The following is a 12,798-nucleotide window of genomic DNA, read 5'->3' on the forward strand; positions in this document are numbered from 1 at the left end:
ACAGATCACCTAACAGACTATATGTGACTGAAAGGATTCAGAATAATTCTAGTTGAGATTTAATGTTGAAAATAAAGATCAGTTTTTAAAATTTAAAGTTGTTGCACGATATGACTTAGTTATACAACATTGAAACAGACCCTTTAGTCCCATCCACCAGCATTTGGCCCATACCCTTCCAGGCCCTTCGTGTTAATGTGTCCATCAAGATGCCTTTTAAATGTTGTAATTGAGCCCTCCTCTACCACTTTTTGTGTGAAGACAAAACAAACAACAGCTTATTATCCTTGTATGTTGATATGTGGAGTATGTAGTGCCAGTTCCTTAATTGCCTTATCACTGTTCATTTTCAGGAGTTTCAAAATTTACATCTGTAGCAGATGCTGTCATTATTGCCTGGCCTTCCTTCGGGCAATATAAGCATTTCATTGCATGATAGGGAAATGTCCACAACCATAAAAACCAAATACTGTGGAGGTGGGAAAGTTCTTCCAAAGATAATAATGAAAGGATACAGCAACAACCAACTATGTTTTTTTTTAATATGATTTAGCCCATTATATGTGCTGAAAAGATTTCTGAAAGTGCTTCACTGCAGTGTTATCAGACAAGACAGATTAGAACAGGTAATCAGAAGCTTGGCCCAAGTGGCAGCCTTCAGGAGGTGACATCGTGGCAGAAGAGAAAATGGAACTGCAATGAGGGGAATTTCTACATAGAGCTGAGACAGTGGCCACCAGTCACTACATCTTGGTTGTGAGCACAAGTGGAGCTGGGCATCACTTGCATACTGGAAAGAAATGGGCTCCAACCTCTGCCTGATGCCCTGTGCTGTGTTGGAGGTATTTTCCATCTTCCTTGCCCTTGACATGAAGCTATCCATCAGGCTTCTCGTAAACAAAGGATTTCTGCAAGCATGCCCATCAGCGTTCTGTATGCTACCCCTAAAAGTCTTTATCTGGGTTTACACTCACTTAAAAATTATTATAGCTCCTCTTCCTGTCTGATTTTTTTTTATATATCATCAACCTGAGAAGTTTCTCTCTCCACAAATCCTCATCTGCCAAATGTTTTCAGTGTTTGCTTTTTAAAATAAAAAATAAATAAAATATTTTGCTTGGTTCCAGAACATACCAAATTATAACTGGATAAAAAGTGTCCCAATATTATATGGGTACCTGGGTGTGATTCTGTGAAATCTTCAATCTGATATGCTTGACCTAAAATTTAAAACTTAAAGTTATAATGTCTAACCAGAGATTTGACACCAGTATCACAATCTGTTTTACTTTGGTATGTGCAAAATTCACCATTTTATACAAAAATTATGGCCATCTTCATTGATAAAGATGCTGCAGGCCTAGCTCTACTTTTGTGTGGTAGGATTTCAGCAACATTCAGATTTCTTTTATGTAAGAAAGATCTTAAAAGGCCTTACCTTTTTCAAAAGAATTTAAGATTTTATAGGATTATTTATGAATCCTTCTTCATTGTCGCTGGACCAAGTCCTTGAAGACCCTCATTAACCACACTTTGAGATTATTTTCACCATGTGGGCTACAGCAGTTAAAGAAAGTGTCTGGCCATCAGCTTCTGAATGGGAAATTAAGGAAGCAGGAAATGCTGATTTAGCCATTGTAAACCCAGATCCTGTGAATAAATAAATAAAAAGATAGGTCTAAAGTAAATCCTCCATTTTGTTTTTATAGGAAATTCAATCAAAAATGCAATAAAGTTATAGTTTCACCCAATTTATTTTAGAGTGCAATTGGTCATATTTCAAAAATGACTTCACTTTCAGGATTAGATCTGCTTCTGATAGAAATCAAGGGGAGGAAATGTGTATTGATAATTAAAGTAGATTGACTGATTCTAAAACCAACTGTGTTGGATGTTGACAAATAATGGAATATCAGAATACTAAAGAGGTTATTTTACCTATCTACGGAAAAAGAATGGTGCTGATCGAATAGAACTTCATGTGGTTCAGACAGACATAGGATTTTACTACATTGTTTGAGATAAAGCCATCCACTTTTCCTGTTGAATCCTTTTAGCATTTAGCTGTGAGATTCAGTCTAACACCACACAGCTGGTAAGTATAAACAACCAGCTCTCCAGCTTTTGAAAATAGACAAGAAAATGAATTATCAGCAAGGCCATAAAGGGTTCATTTTCAAACTGGCTGTAAACTTGGTGTCAACAGGCATTTTGGAATCCTGATTATGGAACTAATTTGGGATTTCGTTTTTTAAAAAAAACTGCCAGATCTCGTCAAATTTTAGAAAGCGTGTTCTCTTTGAGCATTAGAAAATGAGCAATGACTGGGAGTACCCAGTGGGAGGAGGGGCAAAGAAGACAAAGCATTTTGAAGGGATTTGCTGGTAATCTATTATTCCTTCATATGCTTTAGGTTGGTGTTGGAGGTTGCAGAATATGGAATTGCACCAGTCTGATTTTGGTTTTACATTGATTCTAACTCTTGTTAATTTAGGATTTGGCTTGCTGGGAGAAAAATGCATCACAAAGCAACTCAACAATATTCGATGCAGAAATCCATAATCTAGAATTGAATGGGTTGATGGAACCAAACCACAATGTTGGCTATCCACCCTTGAACTTTACAACTGAAGAGCAAAAACGTGCAGAAATAGCAACTTCTAATCTGGAAGTAGCAACAACCACATTTGGAAACTCTGCAAGTTGAAAGTGTTTTGACTTTGTAAACGAACTTCTACTGAATAGGTATGAATGCATAGAAATCCTTTTTGGAGTTTTCAAGAAACTGCATCTCACCTTCAATGAGATGTTGAAGCTTAAGAAATATGAAGGATTTTATGGAACTATTTTTTAAATGGGTGTATTTAATATCATAAATTGTCGCTTCAAGCTGATTTCTAAATGTATCTGCACTTTTTAACATGTATTCATGGAGTCTGGTTTTGTTGTACTTGATAGACCTTTCAATATGTGTATTGTTAATATGACATTAGGATTTCTGAATGTATCCAGTTTTTTGCTGTTCTAATCATAAATCTGATTTGACAGTCAGTTGTACTTTATGTACTAATTTCATCATGGATAAATATCTTTGTGGAATTTTGTAATCCCTTTTACAAACATGCTATCTAGCTGTATAAATTTTATAGTGGTATGCAAGGAGCTTTGTTCTATGAATTCAAATATTTTAACAATATTCCAGTGATTGGAAACACTACAAAGACTAGTAACTTGGTGATGACCTATAGAGTAATTGTAGTCTCTGTTAGTATTCAAACAGATCTGTGGACATGGATGTTCAACTGTAGCCTTAAATGGAGTCATCCTAATTTCTGAATGTTGATTGGAATATGCAGCAAGGTGGTATTTTTGATATTGAGCCTCATTGAAATGGACTATCAAAGTATACAACAATTATTTGGAGAAGTGAAACTACAGCAGCATATTCCAACTCTGGACCAAAGAATTAAACAATGTGCTCAAGAAAGGCTGAAGTAAACCACATTGAAATGTATATGTAACTTATCCAGTCTTTGAAACGATATAACGTGGGACAAACCAGTGCTTCATTAAATTCTCTCCTCAGTACCGTGTTGTAGCTGTTGTGAAAGACTAACAATTTTCTTGAGGTATGTTTTTGAGGATGTGTGATATAGGATTTACTCAGCAGTGTCACATACAAGAGGTAGACAACATTTCACCAATTTATAAACTTTTAAACTTTTTTTGAAGAAGTCCTGTTTTCATAAAACATGCTAATTGTCAGCTTTCCTTATGGAAATTTAAACTTTATGCACAAGTTATCCATTGATGCTAGATATTTTAAAGGTTCTCTCAAATAATGTTTAATGTGATGTAAAGTGTGATAATTTTAGGATAGTGTCTACTATTTGCCTTATTTGACACTGGGTAGCAAATTAAGATATTGGTTTCAAATTTATATACTCCTTATTGGGGTTTCCAGGTAGGAATGCGGATATAAGGTAGAATTCCACAGAGTAGTGATCTGTCGGATTTCTGGTGTCCAATAAAGCTAGAAGTTTTACTGTCGTGTGGGCATTATCTCTTGGTCACATAACCAAAACACAGGAATGTGAATTACGCACTACCACTATTTTATTAGCTGCTATAATCCTTGTGGCCGGTTTACTGACTTCACTTTTCTCCCCTGCCTTCCGTGTGAATTTTTTTTCATTTGAGAAACTGATTTTGCCCAGAATTCTCAAGTTAAAAGTTCCTCTTATTTTCAGTGGCCCCACAAAAAAATAATGGTGGGCCTGTGATGCAAAAGATGACAATAAGTTTAATTCTGCAGAGTGATATTTAGAGGCATTGGCAAAGCATGGCTCACCAGTCAAATTGTTTCATGAAATAAATCTCAGCTCCACTTGTACATTTTCTACTGTATAAATTGGCTGAACTAAATTAAACAAAGTATATATTTTTCCCCATTTCCTTTCTCTCTTTGTCTATCTGTAAAGGAGAAAGATAATAATACTGTGAAGGAGCATGTTGTGCAGCAAGTGTAAGATTTGGGAATACAAGTCATTCTTATTTTCTTCCTACAGAATGTTTTGGTTTTGAAACCTTATAGCTACATGATGTCCCACAATCCAAACAAGCAACTTTGCCTGTTAGAATACCATTGATTTTGTTTCGTATGCCACATGTTGCTCAATAATTGATATGGTTGAAACATCTTTCCCGGACTAAAAGCTGTTTCCCAGCTTTGCAAATGTTGATCAATAAAAAGCTGCAATTTGGCTTTCTCTTCTGTATCTGTCAGAGTTCATAGCTTGCCTGTTATGTAGCAGTGCCTTATTTCTGTCTGAAGTCTCTCCTGAGCTTTTAATGATCAGAAGCGTATACAGGTGTTGAGAATCATAGCCATAAACCTAGGTCCAACACATTACAGTATCACATGTGATTGATTTCAAGCATCATTGGTCTGTCCACAAGTTTCTGAAATACAAAAATGAATTTGCTTATTAAAAATTTACTCTATTTTAAAGATTTGTTAGCGCAACTTAATTGAAGGTTTCATATTGTGATGTTAACGCTGTGCCACCTTCCTATTAATGGCTAACAGTGACCAGATTTCTTTGGGCTTGTGAAAAAACAGTAACCTAATCTTATCAATATCAGTTGTGTAACAGATCCTTCTGCAAGAGCCCAGTTTGATTTTTAAAATGCTCGATTTTTCTATTTCTATGTGGGATGTCACCTGCACATGAATTGTTATTGCTGAATAAATGATTGCAGAGTGTGTGCCGATGGCTTTATTGTAATGTTGGCTGAACTCGACAATACAAAATAGCTTTGACATCATGAGGGTTGGCCATTCACCCAAGAGTTATCATCAACAATGTAAATAGTCCATGGCATAGCTGGACTTGATAACTCGTCCAAGTCAATAAATAAAAGTTCCCATAGAGTATAACCAGCCCACTGTTTAACATAAGGTACTCATAAGATATCGCAAGTATGTTTTATAATTAATTTGCTTCTCTTTAAGTAAGGAAGAAGGCTTAATATTATAACTTGGACATGAATGCATCTTCAACTAAATTCTACAGTAAACTTGTTTCTTTTTGAAGGAGATAGATCAGAATTTTTTAATTTACACTGTTGTTACCCTTAATCTTTGGGATCTCAGAAATGAATCAGATAATTTCCTAGTAGCATTCTTTAATTCTGGTACTGGTTTCCTTTTCTGTTGGGATCTTTAAAATTTATAGCTCTTCACATAAAATGGAGGGTGATTTTTTTAAAAAAAACAATAAACAACTCTTAAATCCGTGAAAATTGACCGACTGCATTGGTTACTGCCATCCAAACCTGTAGCACCAAGCCCCTCAATCTTGAAGAATTCAATGAAAAATTGAAAAAGTATATATTTGATCGCGTTTTAATACACTAACAGCTACAATTTGTGTTGCACCCTCGTGTTTGTGCTTTTATGTTGAAAACACTTGACTGAGATTTTTTTAAACAAATAAACTATTCCAGTTCAATTTTAAACTGCTGTATTTTTATTTTAATGTATGATAGTGTCGAAATATCATTTGGAATGCCTACAAACATGAAAAAAATTGTACATGTAAACTAGACAGCTTTCAGCAGGTCTTGCACAGTGATTTCCTAGCAACTAAATAATTTAACAAGCTGTGTCTTGTCATTAATTTAATAGTTGTGTCTTTCAACCCATCTCATTATCCTTGTCTGTTTTTATTTTTTAACAATTAGTAAATGTTCATCATATTGTTAACACACTTCAGAGTTCAAGATGTCAACAGTAGTTGATAGTAGTTATTTTGTTTGATGAAGCTTTAGGAAAGCTGTGAAAGGAAACCTGTTCTTTGATCAAAGGCCTGTGATCAATATCATTTACATCTTCATTGAATGTTCTATGCTGAGCCCAAAACTGCAGTGAAAAGTATTATTAATTCTTCTGCACACAGTGTTCTTTTACAATGGAACATTATTCCCAAATACTCAGTGACTATTCTGTACAATTCTTTTTAATTTATCTCCAAAGAAACCACCTAAAGTCAATGTAACTTTTTCCTTGAGGCATATTCCTTGAGTTGAGACTTTTAGCAAAATAAAAGCCCTATTATCATATAGATTAAGATTAAAAGGTAAAAATTTCAGTAATGAAGACATCAAAAGCAATAATTTGTGCACCTTTTGTAATGCTTTTAATGTAGTTGGGGTGGATAGCATTGCTGCCTCACAATACCAGGGTCCTAGGTTCAATTCCAGCCTTTGGTGACTGTCTGTGTGGAGTTTGCACATTCTCCCCGTGTCTGCGTGGGTTTCCTCCGGGTGCTCCGGTTTCCTCCCACAGTCCAAAGATGTACAGGTTAGGTGAATTGGCCTTGTTAACTTGCCCATAGTGTTAGGTGCATTAGTCAGAGGGAGGTGGGTTGTTCTTTGTAGGGTCGGTGTGGACTTGTTGGGCTAAAGGGCCTTTTTTCACACTGTAGGGAATCGAATCTAATCTAAAAAATCTATGATTTGGAGATGCTGGTGTTGGACTGGGTTGTACAAAGTTAAAAATCACACAACACCAGGTTATAGTCCAACAGGTTTAATTGGAAGCACACTCTTGTCTAAAAAATCTCATCTTGGCTGCCTTTCTTGTATAGTTTCCACTTACCAACTACTTTTGTAGCTCTATAAATTGTAAAACAAAATTGAGAAAACAAGCCTGTAAGGACTAGTTATGGACACAATTCTGCATTGTGACACAGTTGGAGTATTTAAAAACTGAATGTACTGAACTTACAACTTAATATTCAGATTGAAAACAATTTTTTATCAGATGGTTCCATGAATGTCTATGGTAGCAACTGTTCATTATTTCAAAATGGCTTTAGGAAATACTTCAATCCATGGTTCAGTCATTACTTTTGTTATCTGAAGAAAGCACTCCATGGTAAGAGATTATCTCATTTTCAGCTGGCAAGATTAATCATTGGTTATATTTGCTATATGGTCCACTTTATTAACAGTCACATAAATCAGTGACCCAGTTCTAGTCCTCATGTATGTAATATAATTCTATTCACGAAGCACTTTGTACCAATTATGAAGATATCATAAGAGCAAACAAGCTATATTGCAAGACTATGAACAGTTGTACTTACGACTTCCCGGGTCTTTCTGCATCATGCCGTTTCAGAAATATTGCAGATGCCACAAGTCAATGCCTAAATCTTTAAATATTTTCTACCAATAGTTGGCAAACACTATTGAAAATAACGTGTCTTCAATTATCCATACCATTCCAAGACCTCACATGCATGGGTTCATGTTCCCTTCCATTATTTGGGAATTATTGAGCCTTTGTTTATAGCAATTGCACCTTTCTCATCCTCATTGTTACTATCTAATCCATCTTATTTCATCGCACTTCCAGTAATGTCTTCTGATTTAAGCTACTGATTTTAAGCATAAACCTCTCATTTTCTTTGCCTTTCAAAACCTTACCCTTACACTTTCCTCCTTTCAGATGTACAAGGATTGCAATTTGTCCAGTCACTAGAGGAGCAGCAAAAAGTAAGGATAATGACACATGATCATTCAATTTGCACCAGCAAGCATCGGCCCAGAGCCACATGCTTTACACAGAAGGAAGCATTGACATGGGATGTGGGAAGTGGTGAGACACTGGCCAAAGAGTGTGTTCCAGTCAAGGCAGGAAACAAGGATAACACCTTTGTCCTCTCAACTGTTTTCCAAATATCTGGTGACAGGTACTGTGCCCTCAGGTCTACCATGCAACAAGCTACCATGAAGTTTGACATAATCTCTGCTAAATATTGTAGGATTCTTCCAGAGTAGTCCAGGCAGCTGAAGTGCTTCTTCTACAGCAATCATCTGTTATATCATACTTTGTATGGTAGCATGGCTTGGAGTGCCTGCACCACTATGGAAGGTTTCTGTAATACTAGCAGAAATGATGTCAAGATTAGTAATAATTTGTTGCATGGTGGACATGAGGGTCTGATACTTGAAAACACGGTTTTTCTATATGTGCATGACATGCAGTTGTGTGTGAGTTGCATGGTTGAATTTTGTGCTTTGTCAACAAAAGATAGGCCTTGTCACCCAGTTGGCACTCTTCATTTTAGCTGTGCTGGTCCAAGTGCATTTGACACAGCAGAATGTTGGCAGCATGACTACAACCAAAGCAGCAAGTGCGAACATGCCTCATTTGCTGTCTGTACTCACTTGGATGAATTGGAGCAGGAGTCAGCCAAATAGACTGTCAAGTATGCTCAGCTACTTAATAAAGGTGAACCTTGGCCTCAATACCAGTTCCACATTAAAGCTCCATTTTTCCTAGTACCCCTAGGGTTCAGCAATCTATTGATTCCAGCCTAACCAAGCATCCATAACTCAATGCGATAAAGAATTCCAAAAAATTAGGCAACCGCATATTCAAGGATTTTAGTAAAGAAGGGGAGGCTGTTGTTGGGGCCATAGTTTGCAAAGACAGAGGAGTCACAAGTTGTTTCATTAACAAGCGCCACTGACAGATTGAAAGGGGAAGTGTCAGTACCTGACCTAAGGATACTGTTGACAATGTCAGCTAACATGGGCCAAATAGAGAAGTTGGATAGTTAGCAACCTCATTGAAATTGGATCAAGGAAGTAGAAATATGACCCTTGTGGATAAGGTGATAAGAAACAAGCAGATAGAGAGTCTGGAGAAAGGTGCAAGTGCAGAACTAAGATGGGGGACCCTTAGAGAAAATTTGTTGTGATGAACTCGAGAAAAAAGCAGCCTCGATTCCTGCAACAAAGCAGTCTTGCAGGAGTTGATGAGAACCACCCAATAAACTGTAATGACCCTGGACAAAGTATTCAGTTAAGACTCAATGCCTCTCAGCGTCATCACAACTTTTATGAGTCTTCATTAGATTTATTTCTGTTTTATGACATCTCATTTCCTTAGGCAATGCTGACTTTCCTCCAAAACAAGTTCCACTGACCATGATAAACAGTGTTAATTTGGATCACAGGTATAGCACTGGTTTTTAATTCAGTCTGAAAAATTATAGGGTTAAATTTCCATATGGTTTTATACATAATTTCACATTGTAGATAAATTCAATTATTATCATGGTAGATCATAATGATAGACAATTATGTAGTCCGTAGTTTAATAATATAACAGAATTTGAATAACCTTACATATACTGAAGCTGTTTTTGTTTGTTTTGATTCATTACATAATTAATTTTGATCTTCAAGAAAACATGAATAAATGATTTTCCACTTAGTTTTAGTATTATACCCATCCCTATCAATACAGCTTGATGGCACTGAGCACTAAGCATTTGACTGGATAATAAGCTTGGCTGTGTGTGCAGACTCCCATAAATTTTTATAACAGACTTCTTTAGTCTGATTTCAGTGTGAATAGGGCCTCTTTCTCCTGGTACTTCTTTTCTGATTAATGTGGCAATTAGCCAAACGATCAAGTTTTTCCCATTAGGCTGGTGTCAGCATCTTTGTCACCCGCTCTTCAGAACTGTCATGGGTCAATAGAGTCAAAAGCCTTCAAATGTTCAGCATGTCACTGACCATATATACAGAATAGAATGGTCTTTGTGGGCTGCTTTTAGGTTTCTAAAAATTAGTGTATTCTTTGAAGGAATTTATTTTTCAGTAGATAACATATTCAAAATGATATAATTTCTCATGAATATGATTGATGGAATGATATTAAGAATGCATTTTTGTACATTGTGTTATAGTATTTCAATGAATGTAACAAATGCAAACATCAATTTCACAGAGGAAAGCAGCTTTAAGGGATATATACTTTATTTAACAAGGAGCACTTGCTGTAATGCTGGAGTATAAAGTTAATATGTTGTGTCTTTTATAGCATTTTTAAACATGAAATTGGAAACAAAATGGGATCCATGAACTCTGCTTTTATAGCTGTTTTACAGATTGCTGCATTTTGCGATGCTGGTGTATTTTACTTGAGTTAATCTGAATTTCAGAATGTAGCACCCCCCAATTGTGGTGCATTAATAGCTTTTGAATTGGATTTTATACTTTAACACACATACAAGTAATAAGCTGATTATTCAACACAAATCAATAATAAAGAGTCCATATAAATACTCTACAAAAGAATTGGTGGTGTTGTTTGGCTCCGCATGATTAACACCATCAGCCTGGGGTTCAATCCCTGTTCTGGCTGACATGGACTCAGGTCTGCCTTCTTACCTCACCCTATCTTTGGTTTATAAACAACCATAGTACTCAACTGTGTTTCAGCAAATAATTACCACTGGGAGAGAACTGAAAAAGGTGTCTTTTACATATTGTGTAAGAGTAATCCATGCTGTAATACAAACATAGGGAAAAGTCATGCAACAGCACAAATCACAATTTCCACATAGGGCAACTCGTATATTTGTGACAATATAATTTTACCCACAATATTTAAAACATATTGCAATCTCACAGAATTGTAATTATTTAACCTGCATTCTAACGAAGTATTAACTGGATTAATCATTAAATAGATCAACAACATACCTGAACTGCAGTAGATACTGGTACAAAATTAGGGTTTTATCAGCCAGGCATTTTATTATCTGTAGCAAATGTAATTTTAACAAACGTTGTGTTACAATTAGCAGTTTAAAAAGTTTATCTTTTGAAAAAAATGTTTCTTCAAAGGCTTCCAAGACCTTTTATTTAGATAAGAACCGTCGAGTATCTTTAACAGTCTTATGAATTAATTCACTTTGCCTCTTATGAAATTTTCACCTTTTCCAGTTCTTTGAGAGAAAGTGAGACTCCTGACACAGGTGGTGAAGAAACAATCGCTTGATTCGACAGGAAAATGTTAAATCCTGGTTATTAACAAAATAGCAATGAGGAGGCGTAAACATGTCTGTAAAGATGGGATCTTTTGAAATAAATGTTCTAAATAGCTGAACAGGGCAAGCAATACTCTCAGCTTTCATGTTTGAAAGCATACTGTATCATTATTTTTCCAACAAAGGAGCCAGCCAAGACAAAACTACTGTAAGTATCCCTGACAGCTCAAACTCCTACCTCAAGTGACCCAGAATGAAATAGTTGGCCAAGAGGATAGATGAACTGAGAATTCTAATGCTCTTACAATTAAAGAATAATATATCTTATTAATATCTGGTCTTTGAATTTAAGCAACATGATTTCAATCTGATCTTTAGTCTTCGTGTATTGTTTTCTTGTTTGGGATAATAAGATCACTCTTCAGGGATTTACTCACATTCTCCAGTGTAAACAGTACTTATGGTGCTTTTCCAAGTTTTGTACAGCTCTTCTACCAGAGCTAAGATGGACATCCCAAAGCTGAATTTACTCAGGCATTCTCCTAATCATAATCAATAACTTTTAGCTAAAGAGCTTCGCAAATGATACTGTGCTCCATTTCCAGTGGTCCATCTGTCATCTGAAGTTTTACAATGGATAATTAGGAGAATCTTTGTTCACCACCATGAAAGTGAGAGGACGTTTGTATTCATTGTTTTCAGATTATCACTTAACTATCTTTTAAAGGAAGATATCAACAGGATTTTCTTGGAGATAGGGTTGGTTTTGAGGCAATATACCTGGTGACAGGAGATCAGAGCTAATTACATGCCTTTCTTGGCAATCAGACAGTTGGTCCCCAGGCAGGTTGATAATATTTAAATTCATCAGCAAATATGACTCACAAGGAAAATCAAGATATGGAGATGCCGATGTTGGACTGGGGTGTACAAAGTTAAAAATCACACAACACCAGGTTATAGTCCAGCAGGTTTAATTGGAAGCACTAGCTTTTGGAGTGCTGCTCCTTCATCAGGTGGTTATGGAATATAAGACTGCAAGACACAGAATTTATAGCAAAAGTTTGCAGTGTGATGTAACTGAAATTAAGTATATGTGTGAGTGTATGAGAGAGGGTCTGAGTGTGTGTGTGTCTGTGTGTGTGTGTGTGTATGGTGCCAATCTCCAAGCACCGTCCTACAACTCATCCGCTTTATCCTCCAACACAACGTCTTCGCCTTTGACAACCAGATCTTTATCCAGATACATTGAACAGCAATGGGGACCAAATTTGCACCCCAATATGCCAACATTTTCATGCACAGGTTCAAACAAGACGTCTTCTCTACACAGAACTTCCAACCAACACTACACACCAGGTGTATTGATGACATTTTCTTCCTCTGGACCCATGGAGAGGAGTCACTGAAACAACTACACAGTGATATTAACATGTTTCAT

At 36.2% G+C, this 12,798-nt stretch overlaps 1 protein-coding gene across 5 annotated transcripts in view; it reads left to right on the forward strand.

Annotated features, from left to right (window-relative positions):
- LOC140479038 (period circadian protein homolog 2-like) overlaps positions 1–8,033 on the forward strand; it is an 88,724-nt gene extending 80,691 nt beyond the window's left edge. For 4 of the 5 annotated variants that reach the window (XM_072572821.1, XM_072572825.1, XM_072572822.1 and 1 more), the window contains one exon: positions 2,495–4,051. In XM_072572821.1, coding sequence (XP_072428922.1) covers positions 2,495–2,707 — 213 coding nt within the window. In that variant the 3' untranslated portion in view covers positions 2,708–4,051. Of the gene's footprint in view, positions 1–2,494; positions 4,052–8,017 lie in introns of those variants that run through there. The other variant, XM_072572824.1, reaches the window with a different exon arrangement.
- The last annotated feature ends 4,765 nt before the right edge of the window (positions 8,034–12,798 follow it).

The sequence above is a fragment of the Chiloscyllium punctatum genome, chromosome 6 (genome assembly GCF_047496795.1).
Source record: "Chiloscyllium punctatum isolate Juve2018m chromosome 6, sChiPun1.3, whole genome shotgun sequence".
NCBI lineage: Eukaryota > Metazoa > Chordata > Chondrichthyes > Orectolobiformes > Hemiscylliidae > Chiloscyllium > Chiloscyllium punctatum.